We start from the raw sequence: 19,416 nt of genomic DNA, 5'->3' as shown, positions 1-19,416 counted from the left end.
GGGACCGAACCGCCGGGATCAAACCGACACTGCAGAGGCTGCGGGCACCTTCGCAGCCCAGCGTTCAACCGCTGCGCCACCAGGGGAGGCTCAGGACTTTCTTTTTTTTATGTTTACATTTCTGATTTGTTACAAAAGGGCAAATTAAACCAAGTGAAAAATAGTAAATAAATTTAAAAGTCCTGAACATGGGACTTGGGCTCACTGGTGTTTCCCTCAGAACTTTCTGCTTATTAGGCTTCAGTTGTCAACGCGTAGCCCAAAATTTTAAGTGTCCATTTATCCGTTGGTAGACACCAAACACAGACTTTGCTAATACAGCAAGTTCCCAACATGGCGACACATCAGCATCACTAACATTTAGGGACCTTCTAAAAATGGCAGCCCCACCATCCATATAGCCTTAGTGGACCTTCTCAAGATGGCGGCAGAAGTCCCAGACGTCACTTCCTGTTGCATGATGTATATATGGAGCAGGATTTCCGCTTTCGCTCCTTTCCGGCGGTGACGACCTCCCCACGAGAACATGCCTGTGAGTTCCTTGGTCCAGGTTTCGGCGGAGATCTCGCTCTTCTGCCCGCACGCCCCCCTCACAGGCTGGTCTCGGATCGCAGAGGGTCTTCATTTTCCCTCCGCACTTCCTAGGACATTAACTACAGGGTGCGCTGAGGCCCGCGGGGCCCCCCTGCATAGACGGGAGCGGAGCGGAGATAAGATGGCGGCCCAGCTGCGCAGACACCAGGGGCGGCGAGGGGCGAGCTCTCCCCGGTGTGTGGCAATGGGGTCTTGTTTTAGATTGACTCATTTTCGCCTTTGGTTTCTAAATCTGCATTTCTGCCTCGCTTAGCTCGCAAAGGATCTCCTTCATCCCTCTCCAGAAGAGGAGAAGAGGAAACACAAGAAGAAGCGCCTGGTGCAGAGCCCCAATTCCTATTTCATGGATGTGAAATGCCCAGGTGAGGACATGGCTTGCAATAGTGGGGAAAGCGCTGGACCCAAGAATTGAAAAAGTTGTTCTGTGATGTGTATTTTAGAATTCGAATGTGTGAGATGGACAAAATTTGCATTCTAGGAATGACCCAGGGTGATTGCCCATCAAAACGCAGTAATAACTTGAACATTCATTTGTTTTAGGAAACACTTAAAATGATAAGTCGGGCATCTGTTTTGGTCGTTTATGCACTTGAAAACTGGCCTTTTCCCAGTTTCTATTTTTTGATCTTTAATTATTGGTTACACGCCACTCCCCTTAGGAGCTCTAGGATTGTGGTCACTGGTTACCGAGAAACCCTTTGGGGGTGGGGGGGGGCAGATAGTCCGATTGTTTCTCAGTGACTTTAATGTACACCAAGAACCAGGTAATTAAATTCAGGACTGTAAATTTCGAGAGTTTACATCGAATGTGAATGTGTTAACAGTTAGTACACGTTAGCATACAGTTGAAAAAAGGCATGGAAAATAACAACATCTTGTTTTTTGATTTTTTTTTTTTTCCCAGGATGCTATAAAATCACCACCGTCTTTAGCCATGCACAAACGGTAGTATTGTGTGTTGGCTGCTCCACTGTCCTCTGTCAGCCTACAGGAGGAAAAGCAAGGCTTACAGAAGGTGAATAATTGTTTCAAGGTGTGATTTTGGGCTTTGAGTTTTACAAAGAAGGGGATCCTGTTTCACATCCTCCTGTCTTCTCAAAGTATTACTTGAAAGCACTTCTCTTAAAGCACTATGTTCTAATGCAGGGATGGGTGGCTGATAAGGGGGCTTCATATGATAGCTGAAGGTGATAAGACTCTTAAGTAGCTAAAGGGGTTGAGTACAGTGAAGGTATAGCTTTGGGATGGATGTTTCATCAATGAAGCATCTCGTTTAGTGGGAGTGAGTAAATAGGGTGCTGTCAGTTAACCTCAACTTTTTTCTTCCAGGATGCTCCTTCAGACGGAAGCAGCACTAAAAGCACCCTGAATCAAGATGAATGAGAAACCATCCTAATAAACAAGTTTTGGATACATCCTGTTTATTGTCTTGTTTTACTGCTAGGAAGTTCCTACCTCAAGTGTTCAGGTGCAGCCAGAAGGAGTGGACTACTAGAGTCATTTGATGAGGGCAAGTAAGTGGCCAAGTACTTGTCCATTTGGGGCATTATATCCATTTAGACTCATTGATTGATCTTTGGGATTTTTTTTTTAAAAAGCCTGGGACACTACATAAATGAGATTTTTACTTTTATGCTTTCTGAGAATTAATTGGTCTTTTAAAGAAACACAATCCAACACAACACTTTAATACACAGAAGTTTGGGATCTTTTATTTGTACTTCTAAGAAACCTTATTTGGAGGTTATGAGTGTAGAAAATGCTTCTAGGCACTGGTCTAGGGCTAGGAATTTTCAATTCCTTTTAGTTAAGGGGACTTGTCCAAGAGATTAGTGCCTTATACTCCATAGCCAGTGTTGTAGCCGACTCTGAGCTGGTGGGGGTTGTGGACTCATGAGAGGAGGATATCGTTTGGAGGTATAATATGAACCTAGAAGAGGGAAGGTGGATGTGACAAGTAAATAAAGCATGCATATCTGAGCTTGTCAAAGATAAGGATACTGATTTTTACCTGGTTGTGGTGTTACTGGAGTTGGTACATAAATAACTGGAACTGTCTGTATCTTGTTGAGGAAGGCATTGTATGCTGCAGGGAAAACAAGGAAGTTATCACTAGAAAGGCAGTTATGTTTTCATTGGAGGTGGGCCATGAGGGACAAAGTTAACTTCAGGATAAGATCTCAGTATTGCTGTAGAAAAATAGTAGTGGTTCAAGTTTTTAAAAACCTTCATAGTTAAACGATTACAGGAAATTTTGTTTCAGTAACTTCTGGGTAAAAGATGAGGAAATGGAGATGGAGACAACAGTGGTGCTAGTATATTATTGAGTCATATATAGTTCTATATTTGAGCAAAATTAGCCATTATCTCAAGGGTTAGAACTGATTCCCATTTCTGTGGGATATTTTTCCACATTGGTTTATTCTTGGTAGTTAAATTGGGCAGGAATTTTAATCCACTAGGTTTAAGGAGGCTGTATCAGTTTATAAACTGTTATAAATTAGATGTGATAAATGGCTAATTTTCATCCTCATTTAGTTTGTGAAATAAAATGAAGGCAGTTTGCAAGTCAAAAGTCTACGGTGCTGAATATAAAGACTCCTTACCTAGAAAGATGAAAGCTGTTGATGCCAACATCGCAAAGAGGGTAAAGAGGAGGACCTGGTAAGAACCCATGAACTTCTGGAAGACACCTGAATCTTCACACTGATCTATGCATTGGCCAGAACATAACAAGATGATTGCTTGGTAACACTTCCAGGGCAGATGCTACATCCTATTGCCAAAGTAATAAATTATCTCCAGTTCTTGAGCCTCTTATTTATTTCTTTTTCTTTTCTTTTTCATTTAAAGTTTTTTTTTTATTTATTTTTTATTTATTTTATTTATTTTTTTAACACTTTTTTTTTTATAGAGGCATGTTTATTTGTTTGTTTGTTTGTTTTGTTTTGTTTATACATGCACTGGGTACAGTCAGAAGCACGGGAGGGTGAGAGAATTCACCAGAGCCAGAACAGGGAGCAGAGCAGGCAGAAGGACCGAAGCACACTGCTGAGGGGAGCAGCGGGCGGCAGGAGAGGTCTGCGCGCCATGTGGGATCCTCCTCCAGTGGCCGGGGAGCAGCTGGGGATCGAACCAGCGCCGTGGAGGTCGCAGGCAGCTTCACAACCCAGCGCTCAACCGCTGCGCCACCGGGGAGGCCCCAAGTTTTTTTTTTTTTTTTTTTAAAGATTTATTTATTTATACAAGCACTAGGTACAGTCAGAAGTGTGGGAGGGTGAGAGAATTCACCAGAGCCAGAGCGGGGAGCAGAGCTGGCAGACTGAAGTACACTGCTGAGGGGAGCAGCGGGCGGCAGGAGAGGTCTGCGCGCCATGTGGGACCCTCCTCCGGTGGCCTGGGATCAAACCAGCGCTGCAGAGGCTGCAGGCAGCTTTGCAACCCAGCGCTCAACTGCTGCGCCACTGGGGAGGCACTCTTTTTTTTTTTTTTAAAGATTTATTTATGCATACAAGAGCTGGGGTATAGGCCAGAGATAGCGGGGAACAGAACAGGCAGACTGAAATACACTGTTGAGGGGAGCAGCGGGTGAGTCAGGAGAAGTCTGCCTCCCCATGTAGCCACTGCAGAGGCTATGGATTGCTTCATAGTACGGTGCTTACCCCCCTTGTGCCACCAGGGAGGCCCTTGAATCTCTTATTTCTCTCCCTCAACTTATAAAAGGCTATTTAATTTAAGATGTCTGTTAACCTTTCTTGTGTACTCCAGGTGACACGCTTCCATCACCATATGACATTGTGTCACCACGTGATACTATGGTGATTAAACTTCTGAAACATTTCTTCGCATCCTCAATGACTTTAAATCCAGAAATACCTTATTGTCTTTTCATTTGTGCATACAAGAACTGGGGTGTAGGGGCCTCCCTGGTGAAGCAAGAGGTTAAGTGTCAGCACTGTGAAGCAGTCTGCAGCTACTGCAGCACAAGTTTGATCCCTAGCCAGGGAGCTAACCCACATGGCGCAGCAGACCTTTCCTTTCTCGCCCGCTGCTCCCTTCAGCAGTGTATTTCAGTCAATCTGCCTGTTCTGCTCCCCACTGTCTCTGGTGAATCCTTTCACCCTCCACACCTCTGTCCTGTACCTCAGTTCTTTTATGCATATGAATCTTTAAAAAAAAAAAATTAGCCCAGAGGTGGGGGTGTGTGTGGCAGGATTCACCGGAGACAGACTAGGAAGCAGAACAGGTGGATCTACTGAAATACACTGCTGAGGGAAGCAGAGGGTGAGAGAAGAGGTCTGCTGCTCCCTGGCTGGGGATTGAACTCATGCCTTGGTGGCTGGCCATTGCTTGATAGCATTGAGGCTTAACCCCTGTGCTACCGGGAAGGCCCCACCTGATTGTCTTTTTACTCAAGAGCTCATTTCAAGGGAGTATTCTCATTTGTAACTAATTTCAGACTTCGCTTATTTCAAATTGTTCAGTGTGTAGACATGAATTCCCTGCCCCATCAAAATGTCTGCACTTACAGGCTTTCCCCATATATTGTCACCTGGCCCTCATACCTTGTTTTTATCTGCCTGCCTGGTATAGACCCTCTATCTTTGAGCAAACTGGTCTTTACTTTTACCATACATTGTCCCCACAACTTCATACTCTTTACAAACTGCTTCCCTCTAAAGAAGAATCTGAGGTTACTTGCAGTGAATAGACTAAACACAAGATACACTAATCCCTGATCAAGTCTTGATCAAGATACATTGTTGACAGTGTTTGGCTTTTAATTGTTCATAAGAGTCTAAGTAAAACTTGGGGACAGTATTCAGGTTAGCAGCCCTTTGTTCTGGCAATACAGAACTAATTCCTGTCTTTGCAGTTGGGCCCCATTTCAAAAGTCTGCTTTCTGGGCCTCCCTGATGGCACAAGGGGTTTAGTCTCAGCACTGTAAAGCTGTCCTCAGCCACTGCAGCAGAGTTTGATCCCTGCCCTGGATGCTAACCCACATGGTGCAGCAGACCTCTCCTGTGTCATCCACTGCTCCCCTCAGCAGTGTCTTTCAGTCAATCTATCTGTTCTGTTTCCCACTCTGTCTCTGGTGAACCCTCTCACCTCCCTGCACCTCTGGCCAATACTCAGTTCCTGTATGCATAAATAAATCTTTTTTTTTTTTTTTAAAGAAGTGCCTTCTGCAGTAGGTACGCATTCTCTTGTGTGAATTGGACATTGGTTTTGGATATATTTAACCACTCCTACCCATGTTTTTTAGGTTTTTTTTTTTTAGATTTTTTTTTTTTTTAATACAAGAACTGGTGTACAGGCCAGATATGCGGGAGGGTGAGAGGATTCACCAGAGACGGAGCGGGGAACAGAACAGGCAGACTGACGAAATACACTGCTGAGGGGAGCAGTGGGCGCGACAGGAGAGGTCTGCTGAGCCATGTGGGGCACTCGCCAGCTGGCCGGGATCAAACCGGTGCTATAGAAGCTGTGGACAGCTTCACAGCACGGCGCTCAACCACCTGTGCCACCAGGGGAGGCCCCCATGTTTATTTTTTAAAGATTTATTTATGCACACAAGAAAAGGTATGAGGTACATACAAGGCTGAGGTGCGGTGTGGGAGGTGGGGGCAGGGCGAGGGACAGGATTCACCAGAGACAGAATAGGGAACAGAACAGGCAGATCAACTAAAATACAATGCTGAGGGGAGCAACCGCTAGGACAGGAGATGTCTGCAGTGCCATGTGGGTCAGCTCCCTCCCTGGCTGGGGATTGAACTCATGCTGCAGTAGCTGTGGACTGCATCTTAGTGCTGAGACTTAACCCCTTATGCCACCAGGGAGGCCCACCTACCCATATTTAATATTCACATTGGTCCTCCTTAGCTTCATGAAATGCTGAAATGGGGCCTCCCCGGTGGCACAGCGGTTGAGCGCTGGGTTGCAAAGCTGACCGCGGCCTCTGCGGCGCCGGTTCGATCCCCGGCTGCTCCCCGGCCACCGGAGGAGGGTCCCACATGGCGCGCAGACCTCTCCTGCCGCCCGCTGCTCCCCTCAGCAGTGTACTTCGGTCCTTCTGCCTGCTCTGCTCCCAGCTCTGGCTCTGGTGAATTCTCTCGCCCTCCCGCGCTTCTGACTGTACCCAGTGCATGTATAAACAAACAAAGAAACAAATAAATAAATAAAACATGCCTCTATTTAAAAAAATGCTGAAATGCAGGGGTTTTTAACTATCTTTTGTGCTTTTGGCAATCTGGTAGTGCCTATTGATTTCACCTCAGCGTTTCCTCCCTCCTCAATCTCAGCAGAATATTTTTATTTATGCATACAAGAACTGGGGTGTAGGCCAGAGTGAGAGGATACACCAGAGACAGTCGGGAACAGAACAGGTGGATCTACCAAAATACACTGCTGAGGAGAGCAGCGAGTAAGACAAGAGAGGTCTGCTGCGCTGTGTGGGTTAGCTCGCTGGCCAGGCATTGAACTGGCATCCTGGCGCAATGGTTGGCGATAACTTGATAGTGCTGCGCCACCAGGGAGCTTTCAATGTTTTTAGAAAGATTTATTTATATAAGAACCAGGGTACAGGCCAGATGCGTGGGAGGGTGAGAGGATTCACAGGAGACAGTGGGGAACAGAACAGGCAGACTGACTGAAATACACTGCTGAGGGGAGCAGTGGGTGCAACAGGAGAGGTCTGTTGTGCCATGTGGGATTCTCCCCGACCGGGATCCAACCGGTGCTGCAGAGGCTGCTGCGGACAGCTTCACAGCACTGTGCTCAATGGCCTGCGCCACTAGCGGAGGTCCCCTCAATGTTTTTAAATGCAAAAAGGAATGAAGGAAGCCAGTTATATCAAAGCCAAAATAAGATTAATTTTTGACAGTTACATAGTTAACAAAATGTTAAAAAGCCTTATTCATAATACAGTAATTTGTGCTTAAGTAACAAAATATTCAGCCTGAGGTCTGGTAACTAATTTTGGGAGTGAAATGTTTTGAGATCTGGGCCTCCCAGGGGCACAGGGAGTTGAGTCTCAGCACTAGGGAGCTATCAACAGCCATTGCAGCAGGAATTTGATTTCCGGCCAGGGAGCTGGCCCACATGGCTCAGCAGACCTCTCCTGTCTTGCCTGCTGCTACCCTCAGCAGTGTAGTTCAGTCAATCCACCTGTTCTGCTCCCTACTCTGTCTCTGGTAAATCCTTTCACCCCCCACACCTCTGGCCTATGCTCCAGCTCTTGTATGCATAAATAAATAAAATAAATCTTAAAAAAAAATGTTTGAGATCTGACAATTGAAAAATGAAGATAGGGCCTCCCCAGTGGCACAGCGGTTGAGCGCTGGGTTGCGAAGTTACCCGCAGCCTCTGCAGCGCTGGTTGGATCCCCGGCCACCAGGCGAGGGTCCCACATGGCATGCAGACCTCTCCTGCCGCCCGCTGCTCCCTTCAGCAGTATACTTCGTCCGTCTGCCTGTTCTGCTCCCTGCTCTGGCTCTGGTGAATTCTCTCCCCTTCCCGTGCTTCTGACTGTACCCAGTGCTTGTATAAATAAATAAACAAACAAACAAACAAATAAATAAATAAATGTTTAAAAAAAGAAAAAAGAGGGCCTCCCCAGTGGTGCAGGAGTTGAGCGCTGGGATGTGAAGCTGCCCGCATCCTCTGAAGCGCAGGTTCAATCCCTGGCCGCCGGGCAAGGGTCCCACATGGTGTGCAGATCTCTCCTGCTGCCCACTGCTCCCCTCAGCAGTGTATTTCGTCAGTCTACCTGTTCTGTTCCCTGCTCTGGCTCTGGTGAATTCTCTCACCCTCCCGAGCTTTTGACTGTACCCGGTGCTTGCATAAATAAATAAATAAATAAATCTTTAAATAAAAGAAAAATGAAGATACCTGAATTCTGTTGGAAACAGTCACATGTTGCTGATGCTGTTGCTTACATTTATACTTGGTGGAAATACAATTTAGTGGAAATATAAGTAGTGGAAATACAACTTCAGTTAGAGGTAAGTTAAAAATAAAGATGCGGGCCTCCCTGGTGGCACAAGGGATTAAGTCACAGCACTATGAAGCTATTTGCAGCCTCTGCAGCACTGCAGAGTTTGATCCCCGGCTGGCCGGAGAGGGAGCTAACCCACATGGTGCAGCAGACCTCTCCTGTCTTGCCTGCTGCTCCCCTCAGCAGTGTATTTCAGCAGTTCTGCCTGTTCTGCTCCCTGCTCTGTCTCTGGTGAATCCTCTTACCCCCCACATCTCTGGCCTGTACCCCAGTTATTTTTTTTTTTTTTAAAGATTTATTTATTTATACAAGCACTGGGTACAGTCAGAAGCGCGGGAGGGTGAGAGAATTCACCAGAGCCAGAGCGGGGAGCAGAGCAGGCAGACCAACAAAATACACTGCTGAGGGGAGCAGCAGGCGTGGCAGGAGAGGTCTGCGAGCCATGTGGGACCCTAGCCGGCGGCGGGGGATCAAACCGGTGCCGCAGAGGCTGCGGGCAGCTTCGCAGCCCAGCACTCAACCACTGCACCACCAGGGGAGGCCCTGTACCCCCATTCTTGTATGCATAAATAAATAAATCTTTAAAGGGCCTCCCTGGTGGTGCAAGGGGTTAAGCACCGCACTATAAAGCAATCCGCAGCCTCTGCAGCATGAATTCGATTCCTGGCTGGCCAGGGAGCAATCCACATGGCGCAGCAGACCTCTCCTGTCTCACCTGTTGCTCCCCTCAGCAAGAAAAGGAAAGGAAAGAAAGGTGAATGGGTTTCCCTGGTGGCCTAGGGGTTAAGTCTCGGTGCTATCATATCCGAAGGCCTGCTGCAGGGCCTGAGGTGTGAGTTTGGTTCCTGACCAGGGAGCTAGCCCACAAGGCACAGCAGACCTCTCCTGTTTTGCCGCTGCTCCCCTCAGCAGTGTATTTCAGTAGATCTGCCTGTTCTACTTCCCACTCTTTGCATAACTTCCCATTCCAACTAGGTATAATTTCTAAACTGGGTAATGGCTAGAATTAGGATTTTTGGATGCTAAATCTTGGTGCTAGGGCTATTACCATTTGCTTATTGCCTGACACAAAGAGATCTGCTAAATAGGATACGGAACTTTTTTTTTTTTTCTTTAATATTTGTTTATACAAGAACTAGGGCAGAGGCCAGAGGCACGGAAGGGTGAGAGAATTCACCAGAGATAGAGCAGGGAGCAGAACAGGCAGAATGACCGAAAATACTGCTGAGGAGAGCAGCAGGCACAACAGGAGAGGTCTGCTGCGCCATGTGGGTATCAACCTGGCCGGCTGGGAATCAAACCTGTGCTGCAGAGGCTGCAGACAGCTTCACAGCGCTGCACTCAACCCACTGCGCCACCGGGGAGGCCCAGGATATGGAACATTTTTTATAAGAGGCTTAAAATAAGGGTATGTAGTACACTTAGGAGGCTGACAAAACATGTTAAACTGATGCAACTAAGTATAATCTAACAAGTGATGAGAAAACTATTTAAAGATTGTTTTTGGGTGGGTTTGAAAAATAAAGACCTGTGCCTAGCTAGTTTCAGCATTTTGATAAAGTGGTTGAATGCTTCCTATTAATTCGTGAGCAATACACTGTCTTTTTTCCTCCTACATTAAAATATGCTCCCAATGCTCACCTGCATCAGATTTAACCATCATAGCTCTCACTTGCACAGCTTCATTTTGGCTGGTCAGCACACAGGAAATATTGATGAAAACAGGTGATGTCATCTGCTGGAGGGAAGTGAAGTTGACTACTTTTACAGGGTAGATGACTAGGCCAGGTGTGATGGAAGAGTGTCTTTGGCCAAAAACCACTACAACTGGAGAACTGGGAAATACCTTGGAAGAAAGATAAAATGGCACTTGTTTGAAAGAAGTCAGTTTTGTATCAAAAGATTCCATCTTAGGGCCTCCCTTGTGCGCAAGGTTTGAGACACAACCTACAAAGCTATCGGCAGCCACTGTGGCACGAGTTCGATCCCCGCCCAGGGAGCTACCCACATGGCACAGCAGACCTCTCCTGACTCGCCTGCTGCTCCCCTCAGCAGTGTACTTTGGTCAATCTGCCTGTTCTGTTCCCCACTCTGTCTCTGGTGAATCTTCTCACCCCACCCCCTCACACCTGTGGCCTGTGCCCCAGTTCTTGTATGCATAAATAAATAATTTTTTAAAGATTTATTTATTTTTATATAAGAACTGGGATACAGGCAGAGATGCGGGAGGGTGAGAGGATTCACCAGAGACAGAGTGGGGAAAAGAACAGGCAGACGGACCGAGGGGAGCAGTAAGCTGAGGTGCTCCGGAGCAGTAAGCGAGACAGGAGAGATCTGCTCCGCCATGTGGGTATACTTCCCAGCAGGCCGGGAATCGAACTGGTGCTGCAGAGATTCTGGACAGCTTCACAGCACTGTGCGCTACTCACTGCGCCACCAGGGAGGCCCAAATCTTTAGAAAAAAAAATTCCTTCTTAAACATACAGTGACACCTGGATTTATAGTTCTTGCTATCTTGACAGATCATTTACTTGTTCACTCCTGGATGTGCTGAAGGATGAGGGAACAAAATGATCTGTGAGAATAAAATAGTCTTCAAAATAGTTTTATTTTTTTAATGATTTATTTATTTATTTAAGATTTTTATTTGTTTGTTTGTTTATTTATTTATTTATTTATGCATGCATGCATGCATGCATGCAAGCACTGGGTACAGTCAGAAGCGCGGGAGGGTGAGAGAATTCACCAGAGCCAGAGCGGGGAGCAGAGCAGGCAGAAGGACCGAAGTACACTGCTGAGGGGAGCAGCGGGCGGCAGGAGAGGTCTGCGCGCCATGTGGGACCCTCCTCCCGTGGCCAGGGAGCAGCCGGGGATCGAACCGGCGCCGCAGAGGCTGCGGGCAGCTTCGCAACCCAGCGCTCAACCGCTGCGCCACCGGGGAGGCCCTTCAAAATAGTTTTAAACTACACTTCTAAAAATTGTTTTAAGATAGCTTGGTCTTATCCACTAGATAAAACTCCATTATGGATTCCTTGCACTCTTCGGGGGTGGGGGGGTGGGGGGGGTGGGGGGCACCCCCGCAATGGTATTGTGAAGGGGGCAGATTATCTTCATTCTGTTATATGAATTTTATCAGGCCATTTAATAACTGTTGTCTTTACCCTTAGACTGGGAATAAAAAATCTTTTCAACACTCTGATCTCTGGTTCTGTGTTTTGGTTCAGTTCTTAACATACCTCTAGCTTCTCAAGAACTCTGTCCACTCCCAGTATTCTTATCTCTCCCAAGTCTTGTTTGTGGCTGAGAACCAATTCTGACTGGTTGATGTAAAAGGCCGGGATGAAAGGAATGAGGATTCTTTGCATTCCATTCTTGCTACGTTCACTGATGAGTGTAGCCCACCCATACACTGAGGTGTCAGCCATGCTTAGGGCTTGCAGCAGCTCCTCCGACTGGGGTCGAACCTTGATTAGGCAGACATAAACCCCTGAAGAAAAGAGGAAAAACTGAGGAGAAAGGTTGAGAGGCTCGATTGAGCCTGTTGAATTAGGACAGGAAGGAAAACGGTGACGTTCAAATTAAGGAGAATGTGAACTCAGTTCTGAATATTCTTAAGTAGCATACTTGGCCACAAGGTGGGGAGGACGCTAAAGCAACAACAGCCTCAGTGAACCCACAACTACTTGTTGCTTTAAGAATACTGTTACTGGTAAGTCAACATGGTAGGGACTTTTAATAGAATACAAACGAATTAAGGGAATACAGAATGAGAATGAAATCGAGTTGATCAGGAAAGGGTGAAATGCAAGCTTTGTACATGGTTTAATCACTTCTCAAACCACCTCTTTTTTTTTTTTTAAATGTTTTCTTTTTTTTTTTTTATTATTATCATTTATTTATTTATTTATACAAGCACTGGGTATAGTCAGAAGCGCGGGAGGGTGAGAGAATTCACCAGAGCCAGAGCGGGGAGCAAAGCAGGCAGAAGGGCCGAAGTACACTGCTGAGGGGAGCAGCGGGCGGCAGGAGAGGTCTGCGCCATGTGGGACCCTCCTCCGGTGGCCGGAAAGCAGCTGGGGATTGAACTGAACCGGCGCTGCAGAGGCTGCGGGCAGCCTCGCAGCCCAGAGCTTAACCGCTGCACCACCAGGGGAGGCCCTCAAACCACCTCTTACTGGCTTTATTTCTGTTGAATGTATTGCTTTTCTAGTCATCCACCTTCAAACCTCATGTGTCTTTTCACATCCTTTCCTTCATTTTTATAGCCAATCATTTCCCAAATCCTGCTATCTCTTGATCTCTCTCTCTTTTTTTTTTTTTTTTAAAGATTTATTTATTTATGCATACAAGAGCTGTGGTACAGTCCAGAGATGCGGGGTGGAGGAGTGGTTGAGAGGATTCACCTGTTCTGGGGAACAGAACAGGCAGACTGACTGAAATACACTGCTTGAGGGGAGCAGCGGGTGAGACAGGAGAGGTCTACCTCGTTTCTCCCTCGCCGGCCAGGGATCGAACTCATGATGCAGAGGCTGCGGATTGCTTCATAGTGTGGTGCTTCACCCCTTGCACCACCAGGGAGGCCTAATATCTGCCTATTTTTGTTAATATTTCTTTCTTACTCAGGTCTAGATTGTCATTTTTTAAAAGATTTATTTATTCATGCATACAAGAACAGATGTGCGGAAGGGTGAGAGAGAGGATTCACCAGAGACAGAGCAGGGAAAAGAACAGGCAGACTGACTGAAATACAATGCCCAGGGGAGCAGTAGGCAAGGCAGGAGAGGTCTGCTGCGCCCTGTGGGTATCTCCGCGGCCAGCTGGGATCGAACCTGTACTGCAGAAGCTGCAGACAGCTTAACAGCACTGTGCTCACCTGCCTGCGCCACTAGGGAGGCCCTAGATTGTTATTTATTCATGCTTGGATTATTTCAATGGCTCCTTCATTAGTGTTCATGCCTCCCATTTTTCTTCCTTATCCAATCTATGTACTGATAGTAGATACTTTAAAACTGCTTCCATCTTATGGGCCTCCCTGGTGGTGCAGGGGTTAAAGACAGCGCTATCAAGCTATCACCATCCACTACAGCATGAGTTCGATCCCCGGCCTTGGAGAAACCCACATGGCACAGCAGACCTCTCCTGTCTTGCCTGCTGCTCCCCTCAGCAGTGCATTTCAGTAGATCTGCCTGTTCTGTTCCTCATTCTGACTCTGGCGAATCCTCTCACCCCCTGCACCTCTGGCCTGTACCCCAGTTCTTGTATGCATAAATAAATCTTTTAAAAAAAAAACTGCTTTCATCTTATTTTTTTAATTGTTAGTATTTTTTAAAAGATTTTATTTATTTATGCATACATGAACTAGGGTGTAGGCCAGTGGTGTGGGGGGTGGGGAGGTTACGAGAATTCACCAGAAACAGAGTTGGGAGCAGAACAGGTAGATCTACCGAAATACACTGCTGAGAGGAGCAGCAGGGGAGACAGAAGAGGTCTACTGCACCATGTGGGATAGCTCCTGGCTGGGGATTGAACTTATGCCCCTTTGGCTGGAGATAGCTTGATAGTGCTGAGACTTTAACCCCTGCACCACCAGGGAGGGCCCTGCTTTTATATTATTTTTGAAAACTTCATGACTCTGTGTTGCCTGGAATGTCCTATTCTCTCTACACCTAGCTCATCTGTACACAACTAAAGGCCATTTCCCCTGTTAAAATCCCTAGGTCTGTGTAGATACTCCTTTTTTCCTAGTGCCCCAGTGTCCCTTGTCTATCTTTTTCTGAAACTAACCCACCTTGTGTGCCGTACTAGTAAGAGTTAAAAGCCCTTTCTTACTCCTCTTCATACCTCCAGTGCCTGTCCTGGTACCAGGCTTTCATTTTGGTGTTCTGTAGTTTGCAAAATAAACCTTCCTTTAGTGGATGTTCATTATCATTACCACTGAAACTACTTGGCCTTGGGGTAGAAGATCTCCCATGATGTCATACTATTCTATTTATGTCTTACATTTGATGTGAATCTACTTGATTTAGATCAGTTAATATATATAGTTATACCAACATCATGCCTATTTCAATTTCTGGCTTGTTAATACTATTTTGCTTGGAACATCCTTTAATCAACAACAAATATTTAAATGTTACTGCTTGCTGGTGGTGGGGAAAAAAAAAAAAAAAAGATGAGTGAGACATAATCCATGCCCTCATAGAAATAACAGAAACTAATGAAGAAAGTAGTAAATCATAAATGAATTATGGCATTAAAGAGGTTTTAAAAGTTTATTGAATGGACTTACATAAAAATGTTGAGAATGAGGGGCCTCCCTGGTGGTACAGGGGTTAAAGACAGTGCTATCAAGCTATCGTCAGCCACCTACCACAGCACATCAACCACCTACCACGGCCGGCTGGCCCGGGAGCTATCCCACATGGCGCAGCAGACCTCTCCTGTCTCACCTGCTGCTCCCCTCAGCAGTGTATTTCAGTAGATCTGCCTGTTCTGCTTCCCACTCTGTCTTGTGGATCCTCTCACCTCCCGCACCTCTGGCCTATACAACAGTTCTTGTATGCATAAATAAATAAATTATTTAAAAAGATTTATTTATTTATTTATACAAGCACTGGGTACAGTCAGAAGGGCAGGAGGGTGAGAGGATTCACCAGAGCCAGAGCCAGGAGCAAAACAGGCAGAAGGACCGAAGTACAGTGCTGAGGGGAGCAGTGGGCGTGGCAGGAGAGGTCTGTGCGCCATGTGGGACCCAAGCCAGCGGGGCAGCGGGGGATCAGCCAGGGGGGGATCAAGCCAGTGGGGCAGCCGGGGATTGAGCCAGCGCTGCAGAGGCTGCGGGCAGCTTCGCAGCCCAGCGCTCAACCGCTGCGCCACCAGGGGAAGCCCAATTTTTTAAAAAATGTTGAGAATGATTCCATAGTTACATAACAGATGAAATTGGAAAGTATAAATATAATCCAATAAGAAAGTGACAATTGTACAAATATGAAAAAAAAATGGGGACACCAGATTCAACTGATGGAACCCACCTTTCTCTGTACTGAAATTTGAACGGACATGAAAAACTTTACTTGCTGGAATATCTAGCAGAGTGTTGCTGAACTGTACATGGCACAGCACGAGGGTCTCCGGAAGTAGTATTGTTGTAATGGCTGAGGCCTGACTTGGGGTGCAAGATCCTAATAAGCAGAAAAGAAGTAAATAACTTTGTTATTAGCAAGAATTTATAAAAGGGAAGACCTACATTGAGGCAGTTTAGTATTGGGGGGCAGGGAGAGAATCAGTCCTGCTTGATTTTGTCCAGCTCTGATGGCTTCTGCTACTATAAGGTAAAAGAATAGTATAACACCCTTGCCTTTGATAGTCTGTGAATACTTACAGTAGGACTTCCATTATCAATGTAAATGGTGTCCTGTTCAAAGGTTTTGCAATTCATTAGTGTAACTAGGATAGATTACAGGGATATCGGACATCACTATGGATAGTAGGTAATCTAGAAAGATTCCTTTTCTGATTGCAGTATGATTCAAGCCAAAGATCTCTAGAACTTCATTAGAAGTGAGGCAATAAAACAGGAGCCACATAGCCAGCAAGAAATGGACTGGCGCCATAGCAGGATCAGCTGAAAGTGGATAGCATTCTAGAAAAAACAGGAACCTCTGTACTGTTAACAAGATTTCCCCCTGCACAGTTTCTCAGTGGTCTCAATTTGCTGGAGCTCTTTCTCAGTTGCAAGAAGTCCAGTAACCATTCTCTTTTGGACATTATCAACAATATAAAAGGAACTGTTCCATGAGATCTCACAAGTTGGAATTTTAGAAAGATTCTGGGGGGGGGGAATTTGCAGGCTTTTTTAAAAAAAAAAAAGATAGACAATGAGTATGTTTTGAAGAAAAATTTAGTACTTTATAAAAGAACCTGGAAAAATTTAAAGCTCAAATATTCTTACTTATACATACTGATGTTGTATTTAGAAGATTAAATACTGGGAAAAGAAAATTAACTATTTAAAAATTTAAAAGCAAAGACTAGAGTTAAAATTATTTTAAGTTTTATAGACAATAATTGTATTCTGTATTACTCTGCTTGGTTTTCAGTATTCTCTTGGTCAAGAAAAAACATTGGGAACACGTTCTTTAAAGAAAAAAGGAATGAAAGAATATAAATGGACTTTGGCGGGGCGGGGGTGGGAGGATATCTACCACCTCTGCCACTGTTAGCTTATAAAATAACTTATTTGCTCTTTTTTTTTTTTTTTTTTTTTATAGAGGCATGCTTTATTTATTTGTTTGCTGGTTTGTTTGTTTGTTTTGTTTATACATGCACTGGGTACAGTCAGAAGCGCGGGAGGGCGAGAGAATTCACCAGAGCCAGAGCGGGGAGCAGAGCAGGCAGAAGGACCGAAGTACACTGCTGAGGGGAGCAGCGGGCGGCAGGAGAGGTCTGCGCGCCATGTGGGACCCTCCTCTGGTGGCCGGGGAGCAGCCGGGGATCGAACCGGCGCCGCAGAGGCCGCGCGCAGCTTCGCAACCCAGCGCTCAACCGCTGCGCCACCGGGGAGGCCCATAAAATAACTTATTTGCTCTTAGACTCAGTATTCTCTTTTTTTTTTTTTTTTAAAGATTTATTTATTTATTTATTTATACAAGCACTGGGTACAGTCAGAAGCGCAGGAGGGGTGAGAGAATTCAGCCAGAGCAGAGCGGGGAGCAGAACAGGCAGAAGGACCGAAGTACACTGCTGAGGGGAGCAGCGGGCGGCAGGTGAGGTCTGCGCGCCATGTGGGACCCTCCTCCAGTGGCCCGGGGAGCAGTCGGGGATCGAACCGGCGCCGCAGAGGCTTCAGGCAGCTTCGCAATCCAGCGCTCAACTGCTGCGCCACCGGAGAGGCCCAGTATTCTCCTCTTTAAGTGATAATTACCACATAAGATTACTATATAGATTGTTAAACAATATAAAATTTGCTAACAAAACACTTGGAATCTCTTAGTGGCTTCATGTATATTATTTTTTTTAAAGATTTATTTTTATAAATAAAAATAAAGAAACAGAGTGGGGAACAGAATAGGCAGATCGACTGAAATACACTGCAGAGAGGAGCAGTAGGCAAGACAGGAGAGGTCTGCTGCACCATGTGGGTTAGCTCCCTGGCTGGGGATTGAACTCATACTGCAATGGCTGTGATAGCTTGATAGTACTGAGACTTTAACCCCTATGCCACCAGGGAGGCCCTGTATTTTAGTTTTCTTTCCCCTCTCCTCCTTTTCACAGTAAATCATAGCCCAATACAAAACAAATAACTCCCAAAGCAAATAACATATTAGGTGTCACCTAGGCCTCGTTTAAACCGGTGGATGAAGCCTATGAATCTGTATTAAAAAAAAAAAAATTACCTGAAGTAACCTTGAAAAACATCCATGTTTAAAATCCCTGGTCTTGGGTACCTCCTGTTCTCAGTTATAATTAGAAAGACAATAATGAGTTTATTATTAATAGGCTGTACCTACTGAACCTATTGGTTGATCAGATTGAGCCTATTTCAGAAGTTTAACCCAGAGCCTTCCCTGGTGGCACAGCCGTTGAGGCATGGGCTGCGAAGCTGCCCGCAGTCTCTACAGTGGCGGTTCGATCCCCGGCCACCAGCGAGGGTCCCACATGGCGCGCAGACCTCTCCTGTCGCCCACTGCTCCCCTCAGCAGTGTACTTTGGTCCTTCTGCCTGTTCTGCTCTCCGCTCTGGCTCTGGTGAATTCTCTTACCCTTCCGCACTTCTGACTGTACCCAGTGCTTGTATAAATAAATAAATAAATCTTTAAAAAACAAAAACAAAAACAAAAACAAAAAACCAGAAGTTTAACCCAGGCATAATTTCTGAAGTCTGAAAATACAAAAGTTGTGAAGTTCTGAAATTCAACAAATTATTTTTTAGGTGAGGTCACTTTCAAAATAAAAGGAAACTTGGACTAATAGCCCAAAGAAATAAATGAATTGAGGGAGATGTGAAATAAGGGAAAAATCGCCTAAATCTATGCAGAGATTTCTGACCTTTAAGATTGGCACCATTTCTGCCAGTGGTGATGAAGAGCTTGAACACAGTTGAATTTAGGGTATTGGTGAGATGAGTCTTGAGGTCATAACTAAGCTTTAATCTTGATGATGCATTGACTGCCACCTGTCAGCAAACCAAAGGAAAATCTGTACCTAAATTTATGGAGAATCTGGTTACCTCCCCTTATAGCCTTCAGAACTTAAACATCTGTTTCATACAAATGTTGCAAATTGCCCTTCTAATGATCACATTTGAAAATCACAATGTTGGGCCTCGCCTGGTGGTGCAGCGGTTGAGCACTGGGCTGTGAAGCTGCCCACAGCCTCTGCAGCGCCGGTTTGATCCCTAGCCACCAGCGAGAGTCCCACATGGCATGACAGACCTCTCCTGCTGCTCCCGCTGCTCCCCTCAGCAGTGTATTTCGTCAGTCTGCCTGTTCTGTTCCCCACTCTGGCTCTGGTGAATTCTCTCACCCTCCTGCGCTTCTGACTGTACCCAGTGCTTGTGTAAATAAATAAATAAATAAATCTTTAAAGAAAGAAAAAAAGAAAATCACAATGTTTGTTCACCTTTGAGAAGAAAGTAACATTTTTTCTAAATGGAGGTCTTTTGTCCATAGTTCTTTTTTTTTTTTTTTATAGAGGCATGTTTTATTTATTTATTTATTTGTTTGTTTGTTTGTTTTGTTTATACATGCACTGGGTACAGTCAGAAGCGCAGGAGGGTGAGAGAATTCACCAGTGCCAGAGCGGGGAGCAGAGCAGGCAGAAGGACCG

General features: G+C 45.6%; 2 protein-coding genes across 5 annotated transcripts in view; one reads left to right on the top strand and one right to left on the bottom strand.

Annotated features, from left to right (window-relative positions):
- Positions 1-491: 491 nt before the first annotated feature.
- On the top strand, positions 492-3,407 carry RPS27 (ribosomal protein S27). Of its 2 annotated transcripts, XM_054691740.1 has the most exons (6): positions 510-532; positions 646-660; positions 848-956; positions 1,499-1,609; positions 1,924-2,108; positions 3,133-3,407. In XM_054691740.1, exons 1-5 carry the CDS (start codon positions 527-529, stop codon positions 1,950-1,952), a joined length of 270 nt encoding a protein of 89 aa, XP_054547715.1. In that variant the 5' UTR covers positions 510-526; the 3' UTR covers positions 1,953-2,108; positions 3,133-3,407. The 2 variants fall into 2 exon arrangements, with proteins under 2 accessions (XP_037356938.1, XP_054547715.1); XM_037501041.2 differs by lacking the exon at positions 646-660 and having other exon boundaries at positions 492-532.
- NUP210L (nucleoporin 210 like) overlaps positions 2,293-19,416 on the bottom strand; it is a 97,324-nt gene continuing 80,200 nt past the window's right edge. For all 3 annotated transcript variants that reach the window (XM_037501042.2, XM_054691735.1, XM_054691736.1), the window contains 7 exons: positions 18,637-18,763; positions 15,622-15,771; positions 11,827-12,077; positions 10,232-10,436; positions 3,201-3,305; positions 2,606-2,680; positions 2,293-2,524 (listed from right to left, as the gene is read on the bottom strand). In XM_037501042.2, the coding sequence (XP_037356939.1) occupies positions 2,424-2,524; positions 2,606-2,680; positions 3,201-3,305; positions 10,232-10,436; positions 11,827-12,077; positions 15,622-15,771; positions 18,637-18,763 (1,014 nt within the window). In that variant the 3' untranslated portion in view covers positions 2,293-2,423. The remainder of the gene's footprint in view (positions 2,525-2,605; positions 2,681-3,200; positions 3,306-10,231; positions 10,437-11,826; positions 12,078-15,621; positions 15,772-18,636; positions 18,764-19,416) is intronic.

Source organism: Talpa occidentalis, unplaced genomic scaffold (assembly GCF_014898055.3).
Source record: "Talpa occidentalis isolate TD23 unplaced genomic scaffold, MPIMG_talOcc4v2.1 talOcc4.9, whole genome shotgun sequence".
NCBI lineage: Eukaryota > Metazoa > Chordata > Mammalia > Eulipotyphla > Talpidae > Talpa > Talpa occidentalis.
This window is presented reverse-complemented; position numbering and strand designations above follow the sequence as displayed.